General features: G+C 55.2%; 1 protein-coding gene across 1 annotated transcript; it reads left to right on the forward strand.

The window, feature by feature from the left end:
• Positions 1-1,209: 1,209 nt before the first annotated feature.
• ONECUT2 (one cut homeobox 2) lies at positions 1,210-18,764 on the forward strand. The gene is made up of 2 exons (XM_036402510.1): positions 1,210-2,359; positions 10,317-18,764. Exons 1-2 carry the CDS (start codon positions 1,210-1,212, stop codon positions 10,601-10,603), a joined length of 1,437 nt encoding a protein of 478 aa, XP_036258403.1. The 3' UTR covers positions 10,604-18,764.
• The last annotated feature ends 3,855 nt before the right edge of the window (positions 18,765-22,619 follow it).

Raw genomic sequence — 22,619 nt, forward strand, 5'->3', positions numbered from 1 at the left:
CTTTTAGTTAGGAAAGACCCAGTGGAGGTGGGACTTCACAAATACGGAGACGGTTATCAGAGCCGAGATAAGGACGATACAAAACTCAAGGACACTCAAGGCTGCTGTTGCTGCTGCTGATTTAAGGAGCGGGGAGAAGCAGTGAACTGCACAGCTGGGAGCAGCGGGCACAGCCCGACCCGGTGTGTCTTGGCACGGGTGCCCCGCACGGGCTGCGCCATAGCAGGCAAATCCCCGCTTGCCAGCGACATGCCAAGGTGTGCTGTCCCCTCGGGGCCCCCGTCCCTGTCGGCTCCCATCCGCCCTGCCCCTGCCCACAGAGCCGCGCTGCCAGCCGCACGCCCTGTGCCCTGCGGAGCTGTGCGCTGCCCCTGCCAGCCGCGGGGCTGAGGGGCGGCCCGGGAACCGGCCCTTCCCTGGGATGAGGGGAGAACGCCTGGCCGTGTGTGTGTGCACCGGGAGCGGGACCCCACAGCCGTGTGCCAGCGGGGTGGCACGGGGACGGCGGGCTCCTGGGACTCACCATCCACCCCAGGGTGAGGTACGTCCATCGCACCTTATTAATGAGCCCGAATTCAGCCGCTTTTAAGGCAACTAATAACCAATAACCAACAGCACAGATCAGCGCTGTACCTTGGTTTGCAGCAGGGCCGGCTGTGAGCAGCGGGGCCCTGGGAGCCGCCGGCTGAGGGCTGGGCTGCGGACCGGGGGATGCGGAGCCGCTTGCCAGGAGGAGAGCCCTGCGGCCGCCGCGCAGCCGGGACCGCGGATCCCCGTGGCGGCGGTACGGGAGAAGCCCCGGCCGCTGCCGGGGCCGGTTCCGGGCCGATCCCGGGAGCTCCCGGTGGCACCGCACGTTACAAAGGGGGCGGAATCTTTAACGGCCCCGCCGTCCCCTCACGTCCCCTCACGTCCCCTCACGGAGGCCACGCCCCCCGACCCTCAGCCCACCAATGCTCCCGCGCGCCCGCCTTTCCCGCCCTTCCCGCCGCCCTCACGCCCTCACGCCCGCCCGCCCGCGGCTCAAGCCCGGCCCCGCGGGCGCGGCCGGGGCGGAGCGGCCCCGGACAGCTCCCGCCGCCCGCAGACGGCGGCGGCGGCGGCGAGGCGAGGACATGGCGCGGGGCCGGCGCGGCGGGCCCGGCTGAGCCGCCGCTGCCCGCGGGGCGGGCGGCCCCGGGCCGCGGCGGCCGCCTCCCCGATGAGCGGATGAGGAGCGGGCGCGGCGGCCGGCGGTGCCTGGGCGGGGAACCGGGTGCGTGCGCCATGAACCCCGAGCTGGCGATGGAGCCGCTGGGCAGCCTGCACGGGGCGGCGGGGCACGAACCGGAGATGATGGGCAGCCCCAGCCCTCACCACGGCGGCCGCAGCGCGGGGCCTCTCCGGGTGCCGCCCCCCCCGCCGCCACCGCCGCCGCCGCCGCCGCCGCCGCACCAGGAGCTGCCCCCCGCCGCCCGGCCCGCCATGGTGCCCAGCATGGCCTCGCTGCTGGACGGCGCCGCCGAGTACCGGCCCGAGCTCTCCATCCCGCTGCACCACGCCATGAGCGTGCCCTGCGAGGCCTCGCCGCCCGGCATGGGCATGAGCGGCACCTACACCACGCTGACGCCGCTCCAGCCCCTGCCGCCCATCTCCGCCGTCTCCGACAAGTTCCACCACCCGCATGCCCACCCGCACGCCCACCACCACCACCACCACCAGCGCCTGCCGGGCAGCGCCGGCGGCGGCTTCGCGCTCATGCGGGACGAGCGCGGGCTGCCGGCCGTCAACAGCCTCTACGGGCCCTACAAGGAGGTGCCGGCCGTGGGGCAGAGCCTCTCGCCGCTGGGCAACGGGCTGGGCCCGCTCCCTGGCTCCCAGCAGGGCCTGCACGGCTACGGGCCGCCTGGCCACGACAAGATGCTGAGCCCCAACTTCGAGGCGCACGCGGCGATGCTGGCGCGGGGGGAGCAGCACCTGCCCCGGGGGCTGGGGACGCCCCCGGCCATGCTGCCGCCCCTGAACGGCGCGCACCACCCCGCGCCCCCCGGGCCGCCGCCGCCGCACGGCCCCGCGCTGCCCGCCGGCCGGGAGCGGCCGCCCCCCGCCGCCGGCCCGCAGGGGAGCGGCGCGGGGCAGCTGGAGGAGATCAACACCAAGGAGGTGGCACAAAGGATCACGGCGGAGCTGAAGCGCTACAGCATCCCGCAGGCCATCTTCGCCCAACGAGTGCTGTGCCGCTCCCAGGGGACCCTCTCGGACTTGCTGCGGAACCCCAAGCCTTGGAGTAAACTCAAGTCCGGCCGGGAGACGTTCCGCAGGATGTGGAAGTGGCTGCAGGAGCCGGAGTTCCAGAGGATGTCTGCCCTGCGGCTAGCAGGTAGGTGCAAGCCGGTGCCAGGCGGGGAGCGCAGCGCGACCCTCGGAGCGCAGCGCCGAGCGGCCGGCCGGCCCCTCAGTGCGTCCTCCGCCGGCCCGGCCCGGCCGCTTCCCCGCTCCGCCGTGAAAACCGCGGGGCTGTGCGGAGCTAGCCGGTCCCCGCAGCACCGCGCACCCCGGCTGTGTCCGGCTGGGCGGTGAGGGGCTCGGGGGCGGCGGAGGGGCGCGCTCCGCTGCCACCGCCGGGCGGCGGGGCCGGGGCTGCTCTCCAAGGCCGGGTGCTGAAGGTGCGCACTCCGCACCGCACCGCGCTCTCCGTGAGCATCCCTCCTGCGGCTGCCGGCGCTGCCGGGCGCACCGGGGGGGCCGGGCGGGGGCTCCGCGTCCCGGGACAGGCGGGGCCGGTGGGAGCGGGCGGGGGCCGGACCCCGCGCGGCCCCCGCGGCCCCGGCCCGGCCGCATTGTCCGCGGAGGCCGCGCGGGCGCCCCCTGGCGCGGTCGCGGAGCGCCGCAGCCCCCATTGTTCTGCGGGGGCCGCGGGGGGGGGCGCGGGCAGCGACCCTCGGTACCGACCCCCGGTACCAACCCCCGCACCGACCCCGCACCGCCCCCGGCAGCGCCCGCACCCGAGGTGAGCGGCACAGACCCAGCGAGAGCTGTCCCTGCCCTGAGGCCGTGCGGGGCGCGCCCGCGGCGCGGTGCGTGCCCGGTGGTGGCCCCCCGGCCGGTCCCGCGAGGGTGCGGACCGGGCCCTGCCGTGGAGCACGGCCGGGGCTGCCTTCCCGCTCCCCGGAAACCACGATGCCGTGGACGTGGGTGAAGAAGGACACGGGGGACTATGGCACGGGCAGAGACGCGTGGGACAAACCGCAGCATGGGGTGGGGGCCAGGGGCCGGGGCGCTCTGCTCTGACAGCGACGAAAATCCCGGGATATTTGTGCCACCGAGTCCGCCCTTCTTTTAGTTCAATTGATCCCGACGAGGGCAGAGCGTTTCCCAGTGGGCAGGTACACAGCGGGCTGTTCCCAGGGCTGCCCGCCTTGCCGGCACAGCCGGAGGGGTCTGAGGGGGTCTCTGCGGTGGGGAAATGGGCACAGAGATTTCCCTCACAAGGGCAGCTGCCGGAGAGGCTGGGATGCGGCGGAGCAGGGCGAACAGGGGCCACGGATGATTGATGGCCCTAATCCCTGGCCGACCTCTAACCAGAGGTGCTGCGGGTTAAACACCCGCGGCCTGGGGTCTCCAGAACCCCCGCGGAGAGTGCTCGGGCTTTCCTGAGGTGCGGGGCAGTCCCGGCTCGGGAGAGAGACGCAGATGCCCTGCTCGGCTCTAACGCCGACTGCAAACTCGTCTGTCCCTTCCAGCACCCGCGGGCATCCGGCTCTTCTGTGCTTGCAGCCAAAGGAAGGTGCCGGGGTCTGACAGGGGCCTCGGAGGGACACAAGGGGTTCGGGGATTTTGCCGAGCACGCGGCGATGTCGCCTTCACAAGCAAACGTGTATCGAGAGGGAAATCGATGCAGATAATGTTTAGAAGATTAAAAGAGCATTAATGCTGGCAACAGGAGCATCAACGCGTGGACCCAGTTTTCATTGATCTGGAACCTGAGCCGGCTCATTTCCAGTAACGTGGCTGGTGCTTTTCCTTCCCAGCACTGGTCCCGGGTGGGGGTTCCCCGTGGAGTCCTGCATATAGAGCAGAAAATCAGGAATCACAGCTGCATGCAGAGTTATGCCTGTATAATTCTGGGTCTCTGCTTTACCAGGTCCCCTGAATGCCTCTGCATCCAGGAGTAAAGTTTGGAGAGAGCTCAGGTGCTAAGTGGCCATGGACTCCCCATGGAGCGGGAAAGACCTTTGCAAATTACCTTTCCCTTCAGGAAATCGATTATTTTAATTTCCTTTTATTACCACGTGTGAATATGCGGCCCCATCGCCTCAGTGCTTCCTTCTCCCCCTTCGCTCGCTTGCTTAAATCCCTCTGAGCATGGGGAAAAAGCCACAAGTATTTCAGGTTTTTAAAAACAAAAAATACCCACCAGCTACCCACCCCAAGTGTGGTGCAAATCTGCCGTCCTTGGAGGGAAATCCCCCTCTCCTGTGGGAGCAGTAGCAATGCGGGTGTGATCAGTATTTTTTCTTATTATAGAAGATATATAGTGTTGCCTATCCTATTCTAACGTCATCCAGTGTAATGTTATTATTTCTGTGCTTGTTGTCTTTTCTCGGGGGTCCGTCGGAGTCCTCTGTCGGGGGCGGCGCTGGGGGTTCTGTGCAGGGCAGCTCCGCGGGCACCGGCCCTGCCGGGCTCCCCGTGCCCGTGCCTGGCTGCGGCTGCACCGGGACAGCGGGGCCGCCCTCGGGACCCTCCCTGCTCCCTCCCTGGCCGCCGCGGGGAGGTTCCGGGAGAGCCCCGAACGCACAAGCCCTGCACTTCTGCGGGGTCAGCAGAGCGCTCCGCCGCCGCTTTACCTTCTGCGGTGCCTTATTGGTGATTAAACACTTCTGTACCGAAACGCCGTCCGCGGCTCATTAGCGCAGAGCTGCCCGATCCCCGCTCCGTGCTCTGCGCTGTCAGTACCACGGAGAGCGGCGGAGAGGGGCGAGAGCAGGGGCGGAGGGAGGGAGGGGAGGAGGAGAGCGGGAGCGAGACGAGGCCGCGGAGTCGCCCGGCGAGCCGTGGGTGGCAGTACCAGGAGCGGGCGGCGGCAGTGTCACATCCCGGCGCTGAGCCTGCACCCCCAGGTGCCCCAGCCAAGGAGAGGGGTCTCGCAGTGAGGAGTGGGCTGCGCACACTTGTCCACCCATCCTCTGCCTCTTTGTGCCCTACCAAATGTTCCTTCCCTGGATTTGGAGAGTTTTTTGTTGTCTGCATCCCCAGCTAAAAGTTAAGGCATGATAACATCTGTATCAGGCACGTCACCTATTTATAAAGCTATTTCTTAGCATTGAACTAAATATACAGGTATGTAAAGGTTCTTTGAAAGGTGCTTGGTGGCTTGAAATATTGGTGCTCTCTTCAGCTATAGATTAGTGGTTGTGTTTGAACAATCCATGCGGTAAATTGTGGTGCTGGCTGATAAATTGTATTTCTCATGTACCAACTTTCCGAAATCATCCCCTGCCCCAGCTCTTTGTTCCACATCATTTCGAAGGCATTTCTGCCACACAGAAATCTGAATCCTGTTTTTGCAAAGCAAATGAGTTTTATCAGTTTCTTGATTATTTGATGAAGTTCATTCTGAGTACATTTTGGCTTAAATGCATTTCTGTATTTTCTCCCCTGCTTTTTAAAAGAAACAATTAATTGGTCATCAAGTGTTACTCGTTCTGAAGCTGTTTTCCTTAGAAGAGTTTTCCCCCCAGCATCTCTTTTTTTTCCCTGTACCTCTTGCCCATCACTGTTTGAACCTAAATATGCCAATCTCAAGTATTCCTCTCTGGCTGAAAATTGCCACAATTTATTTGTGGCGAGGGGAGAACATTCTTGCCAACAGGATTATTTCCCAGTCACTGGTGTCAGTTCTTCCCACCCACCCTCTGTTAGGAGCGTTTTTGCTCTGCGCTGTGGCCCTGGGTGCTCATCCTTGGTGCTCCTCCCTGGTATTATTCACAAATCCTTGTCCTGGACGTTGCTGCCATCCAGCAGCTGCAGGAGCTTTTCCTTCCCTCCCAATTAGCCATTACAGGGAGATGACAAGCTTCCTGCAGTCCCCAGCGCGGCTGTGCCGAGCCTCGGAGCACTAAAGCAGCCGCCTGCTCATCAGAGCAGCTCCCCTGGAGCTGCCTTCAGAGTGCACACGGGGCTCTGCAGGCGTGCAGAGAATGGAGTGCAGAGGGAAGGCAGGGCTGAAAGGGACTGCAGGCCTCACTTGTCCTGACAGTCTGCCCCCTTCTTCAGGATCTCCAGAGGGGGATTTTTTACCTAAGCGATCTCTTCCAGGGCTTACAGGTACAAAAAAACCCTTAATGACTGGCCTTAATCTCACTTTTTGTCTTTTAAACCCTTTGCTTCTCATCTTATCCCCACTAGACACAGCGAAGAAGAGCACTCCCTTCCTTCTGATAGCAATCTGTTTGTATTTAAGGCTCCCATCCTGGCTCCTGTCTTCTCTGGAAAAAGCCCATCATACCTGGGCAATGAATATGCAGAGAAAGCACTATATCCAACGGGACAGATAATACATCTCTTTTTCCAAGGTAAAAGATTTTCTATCCAGCTCTATCAATCTTGCAGACTTTTACATAAAAGGCTCTCTGATTTATAGAGGGGTTTTCACACAGAAATCATACCAAACAGACTAATCTCAAATGGGTTTGGTGATAACATCAGCCAGACAACTCGCTGATGGCAGAGAGAAATGCAATCAAAAAAGAAATTGGAGCGTTTTGGGGTTGTTTGGGGGTTTTGAGCTATAAAATCAAACTGCTCCGTTGTGAAAAAAGGGACTCAAACCACTGGTAAATGCTGCTCAGAGGAATTATTAGACAAGCGATAGAGGCTGGCAGGTTCTCAAAACACAAATTGTCTCCAAGACCAAAATATCTCTCAGTAAGCAGGGAACATATTTATGAGCAGCGGTGATTTTCCAGCAGTTCTCATCCCCTCATAATGGGATGGGAGCACGGGGCCTGTGCCGAGGCATTAAGCTTTGGCAAGCAGCACTGGGCTGGCAGGAGGTGAAGGGAGAGCAGAGCAGGTCTCCTTGGAGGGCTTCCCACACACCTTCTCCTCTGTGTTGAGAGGGAGAAATCAGGGGGGTACCAGGAGAACACCCTCCTGGCTGGAAACAGCCAGCTGTGAACTCCTTTCTCAGAGCATTGCAGGGATCCTGCGTCTCCAAACAGGGAGCACCTCACCATTGCAATGGATGAGCAAGCAGATCTTCCCTGGAAGAACAGAATTAACTTTGTGCTGCGCATCCAATCTGTTTTTCTGGATAAATGCCATCAAGGGCATTCCTAGGGTTTCAAAAATTAGGAGTTTGGTGTGCGTGCAGCAGCAGGGATGAGCAGCACTGGCTGCCCACCCCGACAATGTGATTATTTGCATCTTCATTCTGATTGCTCCTTGTTCCATAATGATTTTGTACACAGCGGAGTACTTAACCTAATTTGTATTGATCTCAATCGCTCTCATTCGTGCATACTTAATTCAGAGAGGTAATCAAATTGATTTCTGAGGCCTAGTTTTTAAAAGATTGTAGTAACAGGGATATACAAGGGGTTGCTTTAAGTGAATCACAGCAAAAGAAAAACATTTTAAATCTTTAGAAAATGTTTTGATGGTCATTTCATTGTGTTCAGTATTACCAGAGTAATTACATTTCCCTCACGTTGAGTCCTCTCCAAAATCGAATAGAGGAGCAGTTTTAGTTCCATCAGACAGATAACTGGGTTTGGGTGACTTTGCACCCACACAAGCCACACGGGCAGGATCAATATTCACCGCTTGTCCTTAGGAGCAGTGGGGACTGAGGACATACTGCTGGATTAAGGGAACATCGGTCTCTGCTTGGCTCCTTCTTAGCCCCTGCTCTTTGTTTCGTGGCTGCAGAGTCGCTTTTGCTGCTGGTTAAAGCACCCAGGGCCAGAGAGGCACCGGAGCTGTGTTGGTGATGTCTCCAGTATCCCGGCACGTATCCCGCTTTTCCCGGGGCTGCCTGGGCACTGCTCCACCCCCGGGACCCCTCCTGGGCCTCTTCCTCCCTCTGATGCTGGTGACCTTCGTGTCCTCATCTCTGTCTCCCTCCTAGGAGCTGAGGGGGGCTCCGGAGCATCCCTGCCCCATGCCTGAGGGCTCACAGGGTGGGACTGAGCTGGGCACTAGAGCTTCTAGGCATTTTTCAGGATTTCTGGCTGTTTGGAATGCCTGGGCTGGCTAGGTTCCTCTCCTATGGGAAGAAAATAGCAAATCAGAGTTATTGTTGCAGAAAGTCAGGCAAATGGACTATTAGTAGGGAAATTCAGTGTGATGATACTCAGGGTGTCACAGTGCAGCGTTGGGTCCCTGCACCCTCTTAATGCCCTTCAAGTTGTGGGGCTCCACTTTGGTCCATGCCAAGGGAAGCAGCACTGACCCCAGTTCTGAGCAGTTCCTGTGTTGTTTCTATTGAAGAGCATCTTTAATCCAATGCAGAAGAAAAATCTTTTCTTTTATATTTTTATGTATATTTTTTTCCACAGTTATGGTTTTCAGTTCTTGCTGGTTGTCCATTTTCTTCCATAAGATATGTTCAGGTTTAACCACAGCTAATAAATCAAATTGTGCTTAGAATCCAGATGGTCTCTTCCCTTCCCTCTGCTGTTAAAACCTTTCTCTTTCTTCCCGGAAAATCACTTGATTTTATTAGAGTGCTCACCCCATTTTTCTCTGCTGAGAGATGCACGTCAGGTGCAGCGTTTGCCTTTGTGGGGCCTTTTCAAGAGCAAACTCAACAGTTCAAGGAAAGTATTTACTGAATGCATCAAAAAGCACATACCTCTGCATTATTTATTATCAGATACCAATAACTGTAAAACGCAGAGTATCTCAGGACATAAATTAGTGATGGTAGGAAACACTCCACTCGTCCCAGTGTCCCGGAACCGATTAGGAGCTGCAGCAAAGATGCTGCTGCTCGTCATGTCCCCAGCACCAGGGACATCACCTCCTGGATTCTGGACACGTGGCCAAGTGAACCCAGCTTATCATCTGCTTTTTCAGCTCAGACCGGCAGCTGGCTGTTATCTGTGCAGCGTCAGGGGTGCAGTCAGAGAGCCCAAACCCTCCCCTCCTGCTCCTCTGGGATAATGGCCTCGGAGAGGCGGGTCTGGCCACTGGGGCCAGGTGCGGGCTCACCTCGGTGCTCCCAGGAGCACCCCTGCTGCTTCCTGCTGCCGCCGTGGCTGTGCTGGGAGCGTTCACCACAGCCCCTGTCTGCGCTCAGCCCGGCTCCAGGACCAGCCTTCTCTTGTGCCTTGAGGTCTGACCTTCACCTCCCTCCCAGAGGCAGCTCTGCTGCAGCCCCAACTGCAATTTGGCAGCTGGGAGGGGTCAGGGTCAGGCACCCCAAGAAAATAGCCCTGTTTCCTGCAGAAATGCTGTGAGGTCCGGTCCCTGCACAGAAGGAGACAGTCAGTGCCACAGTGGCTGGGCCAGGCTCCACACAGGTACAGCCCTGACTGGGTTAATCACAGACATTTCCACAGTCCGACTTTTACTTTTGGGCCAGCCTTATTTCACGTTCCAGACCTGCAGAATTATTTAACAGGGCTGCTTAAAACCCGCCCGCTTATCAATTCTCTGGGCTCATTTTGTCCCAGCACATTACCTAACCATGTCAACATATGGATTTTCTCTCTGTGCCCGCTGCAGACAGCCTGGGCAGGCTATTTTTAAGTGTGGGTGTGCTCCGGCAGCGGTATTGGTTTCAGCACTTGCTGTTCTCTCTCTGCTAATAAATACAGAGCAGCTATTAATACGAATGGGGTTTAGGATCCATTAGCAGGGCTCAGCGATGGCCCAGCACTGCTGCCCTGCGTGACCTGAGCTCTGAGGCTGGCTTCACCCTCGGGACATGCCCCGGGAAGGGGACAGGCATGGGAGCGGTGCCCTGGGGCGCTGCAGGGGAGGAGCAGGGCAGGGCCGGGTGAGCCAGTGCCTGCTCCACCAAGGAGCTCCCCGGTGCTTTTTCCCCTTGGTGCTCACACAAAGTTGCTGCTACTGGAGCTTTGACTGGGCTTTGCTTTGGAGTGTACGTACAGCTGCTATTCCTGGCTATTGAGAGGTATTGGGGATGTAGAAGCAATGCAGCCCCTGGATTCCTCTGGCAGCTCTCCAGTCCCAGTGCCAGCGTGGTGCTGGCTCAGCTGGTGACATTGCCTGCACCGTGTGACAGTGCCTGCCATCGGGGTGGCTGGCGGGCTCTGTGGGCACCACCCTGACACTCTCTCTCTGTCTCTGCCACCCCCTCCCAGCCTGCAAACGCAAAGAGCAAGAGCCCAACAAAGAGCGGAACAACTCCCAGAAGAAATCCCGCCTGGTGTTCACGGACCTCCAGCGCCGAACGCTTTTCGCCATCTTCAAGGAGAACAAGCGTCCCTCCAAAGAAATGCAGATCACCATCTCCCAGCAGCTGGGCCTGGAGCTCACCACCGTCAGCAACTTCTTCATGAACGCGCGCCGGCGCAGCCTGGAGAAGTGGCAGGACGACCTGAGCTCCGGGGGCTCCTCCTCGGCCCCCAGCACCTGCACCAAGGCGTGAGGGGCGCGGCACGGCCGGCACAGCGCGGAGAGAAGCGCGGCCCCTCTCCGGCGACTAAAGCACAATCCCCCGCAACCAAGCCCAGCCCAGCTGGTCCCGAGGACATTCCTACGGCTTCTCTCAGTCTTGGCAGGCGCAGGCTCCACTTCAACCTCTCTCCACACAATACTATGCTCAGGACAGGCGAAGCAGGTCTGAAACGTAGGGGAGTCGTTCTTGAGGCAGGTTTCTCCTGAGCCCCAGGTTTCCGTGGCTGACGGGAGCCGCTGCCGGCCCGGCAGCCTCCCGTGCCCGGCGCCTGCCGTGTGCTGGCCACACCACCCTGCGGCCACACGACAACGGAGCACAAAGTCGGATACTAAAAACCCAAGACCCTGTTTTTAAACTCAGGCATGGTTTTTTGTTAAGTGTTTTAGGGAAAAATCAGATTTAAGGTTTTTTTGGTCGGTTTTTTAGTTTAATTTAATCAGCTTGTTCTTGGATCAGCAAAGTTCAGTTCTCTTGAGCTCAAAGTATCAAGCACAAAGCCGGTAGCTGCAGCCACGGCCCGGCCCTGGGCTGCCCAGGGCGGCTGTGCCAGCTGCAGCCTGACATCCCGGGAACACCGCACGAGCCTCAAGCACAGCTGGCAGTTCCTCACAAGCTCTGTGCTTGTACCTAATGCACACTCAGGAGGTCGATGGAACTGCTACAGTTCATGGAGCAAACACAATGTTTTGGAAGACGTAGATTAATTTACATTATTACATCCTTTTTAGTTTCTGGGAATCTGGTTTCTCCTCGGCAACGGCTGTTACCGAAACCTTTTCAGCGTTCAGTGTGTTTTTGTTCATTTTGTCAGTATTTTATGGTACTTTCAAGCAGGAAAAGAAACAGAAACAAGCCCTTCAGATGCCACTGACCGTTTCAGATGTGCCGCGTTTAGCTCTATCGCATCCCTAAGTTCCTTTTCCCTGCCAGCTCCCCGAGCCGGCAGGAACACAGCACACCAAAGAGACAGGATTTCTGCAAGCCAAAGATGTTTATACCTTGCCATTTCTCCTTGCGGTCGCTGGTGCGGGTGGTTGGCCGGCGCCGGGGGAGCCTGCGAGCCCCACGGCCTCTCTCCAGCTCCGCGCAGCGGAGCCGCCCTGGCGGCGGCCGCCGGCTGCTGACCGGCCTGCGTGGCCGTGCTCCACCACAGACACTTGAGACTTTTTTTATGTACTACTTAATCGAAACCAAAGAAACGTTTTCTGCACCTACTTCTTCTGCAACAAACTATTCCATTGAAAGATAAAATTAAAATTTAAAAAAAAAAAAACAAGGAAGCATGTCAGGAAGCAAACGAGTCCCCACACTGTGTTCTACAAACATCTCGGACATTTTCGGAAGCAGATCTCAAAGAAAGGGTTGGCAAGAATGAGAACAAAGCAAAGCCAGTACAATTGCTGCTTCATTTGACAACTCAAGTCCTCTTAAAGTTGAAGATTGTCTTTAATTTGTGCCTATGCAGTTTTTTCAAAAGAACAAGGAACAGAGCAACCAAAACCTCAACAGCTACAATACCAAAGATGAGGATTCTCACTACTTGTGTTTCAGTTTGTTTCTCCTCTTGCACGACTAATGCACATAACCCCACCGATCTCTGGACAGGTAACCACTCGCGAGTCTCTGTGCAGCCAGAAGGGTGGGTTCATTTATGTTTTCCCTCTTTCTGCCCCACATGGCACCTCTCTGAGAGCTGCATGGACTCCAAGTGCAGGATGTTGGGAGACTGCCCTGGTGCATCTCCTCCCTCCAGGAAACACTCGTGGGTTGGCTGTGACGTGTGTGTTGGTCTCCTGTGTGTCTGGAGCCGTGGACAGCCGCCCTCCTGCACGTGACATCGGCCCAGTGACCCCCACCCTTCTCTCTCCTCCCCAGGGATAAAGCTTGCAATATGTGTGTTCCCATCTCTGTCACTGTGAGTGCTGAGCAGCCCCACAGCCCGGCTCCAAACCTCCACCTGAACCAAACCCCAGTAGTATTCAGCAGTTCCTGGGGCACTTCAGGAGCTGCTGCTGACATATTAGCCTTGTAACCTTCTTTGATCCAGGTCGTGATGATCCAGATCATGACTTGTCCAAATTTATCCTCAGAGCTGGAGCACATCTTGCTCCTCTCTGCCTTTAAACATGGGCTTCGTTTTAACTGCTTCACACAACTGCTGCAGTCACTTTCCAATTAAAATAGAAAAAAAATCAAGAAGCTGCGTCTGCTCAGGACAGGAAAAGTTTCTGGAAAGCAGGTTCAGGATCCTCACAGCTAAATTGACAGCATGTGCCTGCTCTGGGGATCAAAGGATCCTTTGGCAGATTCCAAGGAGATTTGGAGAATCCTTGTAGCCAGACATGGAATAAAGTTGCCCAAAAATGGTCCCAATCTGTATGGATGTATCCTGAGGGCTTCTCACCCAAATGCCAGATGTTTGAGTGCAGAGTTTGGAGCCAGCAGGCTGTGGAGCAGGGCCCAGCTGAAGTTTCACTTTCATTCCCACCTGAGTGTCCATCAGACCAGCCCCTGGTGCATTTTGAGCTCGGCTTTGCCCTCAGGGGAGCTGTCCTATGCTGAAGTGTCCCCCTGCAGTCTGCAGTGGCAGGGGATGACACGGGACCAGTGAAAACCCCAGTGCTCCTTCCTCAGCTCCCCTTCCTGCTGTGTATCCCACAGGGAATGAGCCCCAGGCATCCTCTGAGCTGTGGGACACCCCACTGAGGCTCATCTCACCCGAGGGACGCTCCCCTGAGGGCCATCCAGATGGCCACAGCTCTGCCTCCCACCTTCCCCGGAGCCAGCGGGAGCTGCCCACAGCTTCCGGCGGAGCCTGGGAGCAAAGACCTGGCCTTTTTCCTCCTGCTCAGAGCTCATCCAATGGCCCCAACGCAAGGGAATTTAGATCAGGCACTGAATTACTTACAAATTTCTCCTCAGTGAAATTCTCTCCAAATTGTGCAAGTGCAGCATTAGAGAGGAGCAACAAAACGAGGCTTCTCTGGGCTGGGGCCTCAAGCCTATCAAGTCCCAATGCATTTTCACCCGAAGATCCTGCTGCATTTGTTATCCCTGCATCTCTCCTGGCCCTGTGTGTCTTCCATTTCACTGTCCACTCCCTTAGGCCTTTATGTAGCAGCTCCCTGAGACGAGGAGCGTGGCAGCCAGACTGCGGTGAGGTGTTTGTCCTGCCCACACCGCACCAGACCCCAGCAGTTGTGTTCCACCTCCGGGCCCTGTGCTGATCAATGTACAGAGCTGCGTCATGTAACTTGTTGCTTTATTTATTGTGCTGCCAAAGACTCGTGTGTACAGAGAGTATCCCAGCATCTTCTGGAGCAGGAACTTGGAGCCACAGCCTTGGGCACAGCCAAGATGAATTCAGCTCTCGAGAAACCTTGGCTATTGCCGGGTGTGCCGTGCAGGAGCAAAGAGTGCGCTCACTGACTTGGGTTGCAAAGCTTTCCTGTGGATCTCTCGTACCTACAGCTGAAGCCAAAGAGCTGCGAAGCGCTCGGCCGGCAGAGCTCGCTCCGCCCGCGGGAGGGCAGGGCTCTCCCTTCCCCAGGGAAGGCGCGGCATCGCCCGGACTGCAGAGCGGGCTGGCTTCGGACCCGGCCGGCGCTTCCCTTGCTTGTCACAATTCCCGAGTATTTGTATGGGATGGGGAAACTTTCTACTTGGCCTCCTTTATATTTATTATAGGGAATTTTTATCGTTTAAAATTTTTAAGAAGGCAAAGCTTAAAATGGTTTTATTTTTTTCCAGACACCTGTGGGTTTTAACCCAATATATTATCTATCAATAATGTAATTTATTTAATTTAGTCTTAGGGCAGGTCCTGAGATCTCTGTTCAGTCTGAATCGCATTGTGTTTCGGTTTAGCTTTTGGAGTTTTGCCTGAATGTAGATGGGGGGTCAGGCTCTGGTCTTAGCCATTTGTGTCTATTTAATTCAGCCATTTGCGAGTTCATTTGGGAGTAACTTTGCTTATTTATCTGCAGGACTATTGTAGCGCATCGGGGATGCGAAGCCTGTTAGTAAATACACTTCAGAGCTGCTACTGCTTTGTAGAGCAGCCAGCTTCTGTCACACAGGGGAAGAACAACTCGTTCCCTTAAGGTCTAGTTTAAGTTCCCTCTTTTAATTCATTTTAATTGTTTAAATATCAACGTTTAAATTATTTAAGTTATTCTCTTCCCTCCTTGTTAGAAAGTGTGACATACCTTTAGTATGGCACATGAAGCCTTCATAATATAACTTATTTATTTAACTTATTCATTGTCACCCGGGGATGCCCTTGTAGAGTTTTTATTTTTTAATTAGAGTTATCTATAAAGCACTACAGCTGATTTCCTGTAAGAGCAGCAGAGTGAACTTTGAGGACAAGCAATGAATATTCAACCTAAAACTGTGCGTTCAGAAAAATAGGGGGAAAAAAAGACAGTGGGATACTTTGCCTGAACTTTGTGGCTTCTTAAAACTTAAGCTGGGGGGAAAATAATCCATGCCAAGCAAAAAGAGAGAAACCCTTAAACTAGCTGCTTCCAAGAATGAACTTCTGTGTGTGGAAAAAAAAAAAAAGAAAAAGGAAAAAAAATGAAAAAAAGAAAAAAAAACCAGAAAAAACCTTTCTATTTCTAGTGAGAACCAAAGAGGCTACCTCACTGACTTTTCCATTTGTAATTTTAATCGTGTTGATGATACCAAAGATACCAAAGATTTCTTTCTCTGTGCGGTCTGCATTCTGCTTGTGCTCTCTGATAACTCCCACTGTTCTCTCCTACGCCCAGAAACGTCCAGCAGAGCCCAGATTCCCAAAGAAACGCTACCCTGGAAGCTGCCAGTTCTGGTGATGCCCTTTTCTGTGTTCCTTTCTCCTTCGTGCCAGCCGCAGCCGTCCGCAGCCGTGGAGCGTTCCCACCCAGGTCCCGCCGGGTTGTGTGGAGCTGGAGGTGATTCCGGGCTTTGTCCACCCGCACATTCCCCGGGGAATCTGCGGGCGCTGCCCGGGCCGCTATGGGGCGTGTTTGCAGCAGCAATTAGCATTGCTAATTATTATTATTATTCTCGTGCGCGAGCAGAGCCCAGGGCCGCTGTGGGGCCGCAGAGCCCGGGGCAGGGGAGGAGTTCGTGCACACATCCAGGCGCTGCTCCCTCTCCTCACCTTTGCTTGTTGTTTACAATTACCGTTTTCAGATAAAAATCAATTAATTACTTTTCTCAAGTTAGCAATGAAGTGAGGCTACATTAAGCTCCATTAGCATCACGTTCCTGAGTGATTACTTCCAAGCCGTTTGGTTGTTTGGTTGGGAAATGAGCGGTGCCCTTTGGCACTTGGGTTTGAGCCTGTTCTGTGCTGTTTATGGGCTGAAGCAATGCTCTGAGGAGCCGAGCCCAGCCCTGGGCACTGCTCCTGCCCCGAGCCCCAGCCCAGGCTGGCACAGCTGCTGCAGGGCCCGGGCAGGAGGAATCCTGAGGATTCCCTGAGGAATCGCCTGGGCCGTGCCCTTGGAGTCACAGAGTTACCGACAGCTCCACACAAACGCTCCGCTTCAATTACGTGCTGCCTTTTATTTTGTGCTTCTTTGGGGGTTTAAGTCTGTGTTGGAAACGGTAGGACTTGACAAGTGTGCTTTTCTCTCAGTCTCTGTGTTCCTTCAATACAAAGCTATAATAATTCTCAGGATGCCTTCTGGGCGGGGGTAGCCGGTTGTCCCTGTGCCCTCGGACACAGACAGTCCCCAGAGCTGGCAGGGTCCCCGCGGCCCCCCCGACTCCTGCTTCACTTGCAAAGAGTGATGTTACCACGGGACGAGTGCCTTGCTTGAACCAAAGCAACGATTTTGCCAGTCTAGACCTCTCTGTGCTTTTTTTTATTCTTCCTGTGAATACCTCAGCTTCGACTGGGCCGCCGAATCGTTCCTGGTGGGCTTTTGTACTGTGGTGCTTTGCAATGCAGCCCTGCAAAGAACAGACTCCTGATAATACCAAAGGCTCTCCTCCTCCTCCTCCTCCTCCTCCTCCTCCTCCTCCTCCCCCCGTCCCTGATCTCTCTTTCTCCATGGTTCCAAAGCTTTATTACGAACTGGGCATGTTGGCAACGCAGACCGTGCAATCCCTTACCGAATTTTCTCAGATATACCTCATAGAGAATAGCTGTTTAGCGTAATGTTACTATAGCGTATGTAATAAATTATTCACTGTTTCTTTTTGGTAACTGTGATTTAAAAGAAAAAAAAAACAGAAGAAGAAGCTTTATATGTTTTAGGTTGTGCTTTTGTACTAGACGGAGAAGGTGCGCTTAAAAATGTACGTCGGTCTTTCTTCCCATTGGGTTTTTTTTGTTATTATGGATCGGGGAAAAGTTGCAGAATGAGCCCAAAGTTTACAGTTTCATATTTTGCTGAAGAAACAATCTGTGTTCATTTGCTCTGTTGGAAAAAAAAAAAAAAAGAAAAAAAAAGAGGAAAAAAATTATTTTCTACATTTGTGCTACTTGGTCTGAAGAGCTGATTGTCCTGTGTGACGGTGTAGTATTATAATTAGCAACTGCCAATCAGCGCTCCCATGTTTATGCATGAGGCAAACCCTTAGCAGTGTGATGCATCGTGGTTCTTAATGGCAACTTCTTCCTTTGGGTTTGGGACGAGCTCTTTGGCTTGGTGGTGTTTATTTATGCATGGAGCCTGTTAGCTGTTCGCAGTCGTGGCGCAGTTGTGTTTGCATTTACGCTCTGAAATCACGCCCGGGTTCGCCCCGCGCAGCTCAGCACTGCTCGGGGCGGGTGTCCAGATCAGCTCTGGTCTGTCCCTGTGCTAAACAGACCCAAATTCAATTCCAATGAAATTGCCATCTGGGGAGAAGTCTGGCCAGCTGGCAGCTTCTCCCCAGCGATTCGATTCCCTCAGTCCCCTGGCAGTACATGCCCTGCTCCTCTCGGAGGCTGCCGCACGTTTTTCCCAGGGTCGGGAGTTCCTTTGGCTTTATGGCAGGCCCTGGGCACAGCAGGGACCACCCTGCCCCTCACCTGCTCCTGCCCGGCCCAGCCATCGCAGCTGTTGTGCCAGCAGGGGCAGGGCACAGAGCCTGGGCTCGGCAGCGCTGTCCCAGCCGTGCCACCTGGCCCGAGCCCATCCGAGCACTCCAGCTGCCCCTTGCCCACGCCCTGCCCTGGGCCAGGTTGGTGGAGGTGCTTTATCCCCCTTTGATTTGTCCAGATTCACACTTGAGCCCCCTGTTTAAGGATGGGTTGTGTTTTCTCTCCGGGTCCAGCTTCGGAGCCCGACGTGCCCTGCTCCCAGGCTGTGCTGGACATAAAGCCAAACCAACTGCTCCATGCCCCGCACTCTGCGTGGAAAAGCAGGCCTGGGGAGGGGCAGTGGCAGTCTGCTGAGGAAGCCTCTGAGTGCTGATATGGTCTGTCATTAAGGGTATTTTAGAGATGTGCTCTCATTAGTGCAAGGAGACCTTTTCATTTGGCCTTACTCGGTAGGTTGTGATAATAATGGAAGCTGTGTAATATAGCCGGGTTATTTTCTCTCCTGATTTCTCTGCCAAAGACAGTAACAGACACAAGAACTTTAAACAGGGGTTTTTGTAAGACAGTTGATGATTGTAACAGTGGTTCATCTTCCAGAACTTTCCACGTTGTTCCGCCATAAGCAGAGCGGGATGTTGGGCAGAGCCCTGCTGGCAGATGCCACCACTCCTCACCGACACGCAGTTGTTGTGACCCAGGCCGAGTACACCTGCATTCCTCAGCCCAGAGGCCACCAGGGGTATGGGAGGCCATGGCAAGGGCACGGCGGGGCTGCCACGAGCTGCTCCAGCTGGCTGGAATTTGCCAAGGTACTTGTATTATGAAATTTAAGGTCTATTTTATTATGTCATTTTATGTCATTTTTTAACTTTGTGGAAGGTGGTATGTTGAACTGAGTGTAAGCTGAGTTTTTCAGACAAATAAAGTAGCTAAAGAGTGAATGTTATTTTATCATTAAAGGGTTTTTACTCACTGATTTGTGCCAATAGATGTCCTTTATCTCAATGACAAGTATTACATTGCTTTCAAAGTTTTATTTATAGCTATTGATGTAAAATCCACACACACATATTATTTGCCAAAGTTCAATAAAGGAGGAAAACAATGCTTTTGCTTCCTTGTGCGATCAAAAGTTCCTGATTTTTCCCCCAGGGTTTTTTCCACCACAAGCCCATCCCACAGCAAGGGGTGCAGTGGAGCCAAGGGGGGCTCCGGCTGCTACAGCTCTCAGGGCTGAGGAGAGCTGACCACAGGCCCCAGGGTCAGACCACATCCCAAAAATGCCACCTGGGACCAGGGGCCTGGCCAAGCGTGAGCAGCAGCACTTGGAGAAGGATCTGGCACCTTCTCCCACGAGCACAGCCTGTGTGGCTGTGATATTACAGGAGAAACCACTTCGTGTTTGTGTAAGTCATGGAATTATGTGATGCAATGTAATTACTGTAAAATTATGCTAGTTTTTGCACTTTCTTTCCCTGAAGCAGCTCTATGGGAGGAGGCAGGAGGTTCCTGGAGCTGAAATTCCATGGCAAGGAGGATGTAGCAGGTTTTCCTTCAGTCAGTCAGTCAGTCAGTCAGTCAGTCACTTACCCTAGCTGTGGACAAATCTTGTTTGTTTCATTTCCTCGGAAAAAAGCAAAACAAAGTGCACAAGAAAAGCACTTTGTTGTATTTGTGCCTTTAAAAACCAAACAAAACCAGCCCTTTCTGGCCCTAACTCACTCCTCTGACCACCTGGAGCAGGGTCAGCCCGGGGAAGGCATGGGGGGCCCCAGAGCCCCCCTAGCATCATGTCCCAGCCCCAGAGCAGTGACAAGGCCCTGCCTTGGGGTTTATTGGCTGGGATCTAACCTTGGCACCAACGTCTAACCTTGGGGTTAATAAACTCACTGAAAAATTTGTTTTCATGCTCATTCTCTTTGTGTCCCTCTCTCGACACCGAGCCCGATTCTGCCATTAATTAAATTTACACTGCTTCATTTCACTTTGCTGAGTGGCCACGGGCGCAGATAAAGGCAGAGCTGCCTCCTCAGCACTTTGTGTGACAGAGCCCAGGACGTGGCTCTTGCAGCCTCCTTTCCTTCTCCCTCCGCTGGGGCGGGCTGCAGAGGCAGTGCCACCAGGCACGGGAAGGGTAAAAACCCTTTAACAGCAAAGAGGCGAGAGTGGTGACACCGAGACTAATGCAGCCACGGCAGGATTGTTCCCCCGGGGATGCATTTTCCAGGCACTTAGCAGTGGGCACAGCTGGAAGAGGGAAATGGGACCATTTCATTAAGCTGAAGGATGAGCTGGGTGTGTGGGAGGATTGCAGCCGGGCTGGGATGCTGCATCAGCATCAGCTTTTCCCAGTGCCAGGCTGTGCCCCTGAGCTCGGCTCCAGGGCCAGCTCTGGACCCATGGAGCTCATTCCTCAGCTCACGGTTTCCTAACCCTGCCAGGAATCACAGTTACCCCAGGATAAAGTGCTGTAAATCCCCCTCGGGAGCAGACACCGCTCCGTCCTCCTCCTGCTCCTCCTCGGGCAGTGCATCTGTCAGGATGAACTCGGCAGTAATGAGCTGCCATGTGGGACCCGCCCTGAGCACAGCACGGCTCCCTCCCGGCTGCAGATGAAGTGCTGGCAGCTCTTCTGATCCCAACACTCCGCAGCACTTGAAACCCTGCGGGAATTCCCTCGGGAAACAGCCCGGCATGCAGCCTGCAGGGAAAACTGCACTCCAACAGCAAGTCAGGGTGAGGCAAGTGGGTTTCTTTTGGAGGAAAACAGCAGGAGCTTTTGCAATGCCACTGATTTTCAGCACTCGTGGGATGGAAGTGCTGAAGGAAAACAACCAGGACAAAAATACCACCTTGGAATAGGCAGCGTGGCAGGATACCACAGTGGGATCATCAGGTGGGAACATCTGTCACCAATGCCCACGCACAGAGAGAACAAGCCAAGGCCAGCTCTGCCCGCCACAAGCTGCACCCACTGGAAGCTGCCTTCAGCCTCTGCACACAGCAAACCTCCAGGAGCGACTCCAGGGTCCAGCTCAGAAAGGGATCACGGCAGGAAGCCATAAGATATTAAACCAGCAGATTAAAACATACAAGACCACTTTGGGTCATGTTACACCTCCCTCCCCGCCTGCCTGACAGCACAAGAACTCCAGGGCAGTAAAAGAGAACTGTAATGGCCCAATAACTCTGGGATAGAAGTGCTGGGGAGCTGGCTGTGAGGAGCCCAATAACTGCAGGACAGAAGCGCTGGGGAGCTGGCTGTGAGGAGCACAATAACTGCAGGATAGAAGCGCTGGGGAGCTGGCTGTGAGGAGCCCAATAACTCTGGGATAGAAGTGCTGGGGAGCTGGCTGTGAGGAGCCCAATAACTCTGGGATAGAAGCGCTGGGGAGCTGGCTGTGAGGAGCCCAATAACTGCAGGATAGAAGCAGTGGGGAGCTGGCTGTGAGGAGCCCAATAACTGCGGGATAGAAGTGCTGGGGAGCTGGCTGTGAGGAGCCCAATAACTCTGGGATAGAAGCGCTGGGGAGCTGGCTGTGAGGAGCCCAATAACTGCAGGATAGAAGCGCTGGGGAGCTGGCTGTGAGGAGCCCAATAACTGCGGGATAGAAGTGCTGGGGAGCTGGCTGTGAGGAGCACAATAACTGCAGGATAGAAGCAGTGGGGAGCTGGCTGTGAGGAGCCCAATAACTGCGGGATAGAAGCAGTGGGGAGCTGGCTGTGAGGAGCCCAATAACTGCGGGATAGAAGTGCTGGGGAGCTGGCTGTGAGGAGCCCAATAACTGCAGGATAGAAGCGCTGGGGAGCTGGCTGTGAGGAGCCCAATAACTGCAGGATAGAAGCGCTGGGGAGCTGGCTGTGAGGAGCCCAATAACTGCATGATAGAAGCGCTGGGGAGCCGGCTGTGAGGAGCCCAGCCTGGGCACAGAGCCCCCCCGAGTGCTCCCAGCATTATCCCTTAAGTGCTCGTTTAAGCTTCCTTGGAAATGCCCCTGCTCGCTGGAGAAACGCAATTAGGCCTCAACTGTGGGTGATGTTCACACGTTATGGATCATCCTTCAAGATGACAGGAGACTGCAGCCTCTGAATTCCCTCTGCGTCATTCCAGGAACTGCCAGGCTCCAGATCTGCATCCCTTTCCCTGCCCTGTGAGCCATGGCACACAGCAGCACCTCCAGTGACTCCCAGCACCCCAGGCTGGCGGGAATAGAGCTTGAAGACATCCCAGGGGCAGGGACAGCTCCCACCAGGGCAGTGCTCCAAGCCTGCTCTGCACAGCTCTGGTGGGAAGCAGCAATTCCTCCTTCCCTCCCCACCTCGTGGCCTGGTGCTCTGCTGGCCTTTGGGGCTCAGGTGTCACCAGAGCAACCTCTGAGCCCAGGGATCAAAGGCTGTGTGTGTGGAGATGATCCCTCTCTGGACAGACAATCCATCTCCAGAGTCACGGGAAGGATGCTCGTCAGCCAGGCCAATGGACTCAAATTAAATAACCTCTTCCTGGCACTTACTGCTGAGCACAAATTTAGCAGGAAGACAAAAGGCAGGTTTTAGACCTGGCCCAAATTTGCAAATCCCTGTCCTCTGCAGGCAGAAGTAGAACCTGCTCCCGAAGGCTTGAAATGCTGATTGACAACTAAATCCCTCACCCAGGATGTGCTGTGGACACAAGTCCTTCCACAGAGCACAAGAGACGCAGCACAGCCCATACATCCTCGGGAATTTGCTCCTGGAAACACAAAAACACCACAGCCAAGCAGGAAAGCAGTGGAGAATGAGCCCTTCAGAAAGAGGGAGGGAAGGAAAAGTGCTTCCACAATGTCAGAGATTGTTCTGGATTCAAATATGACATTGCCAAAGTTCTGCCAGGCTCACACAGCCAATCCCCACTCAAAGGTAACCCAGCAAAGCCTGGACTGAGATTCCAGAAGAACAGAGGCACCACCACTGCTCTCCTCCACA

Source organism: Molothrus ater, chromosome Z (assembly GCF_012460135.2).
Source record: "Molothrus ater isolate BHLD 08-10-18 breed brown headed cowbird chromosome Z, BPBGC_Mater_1.1, whole genome shotgun sequence".
Taxonomy (NCBI): Eukaryota; Metazoa; Chordata; class Aves; order Passeriformes; family Icteridae; genus Molothrus; species Molothrus ater.

Excerpts from the sequence above, each read along its gene's own strand:
- ONECUT2 (XM_036402510.1), top strand. The coding sequence starts at position 1,210 with ATGAGGAGCGGGCGCGGCGGCCGGCGGTGCCTGGGCGGGGAACCGGGT. Across the intron at positions 2,360-10,316 it reads GTCTGCCCTGCGGCTAGCAG|CCTGCAAACGCAAAGAGCAA; the intron begins GTAGGTGCAAGC and ends ACCCCCTCCCAG.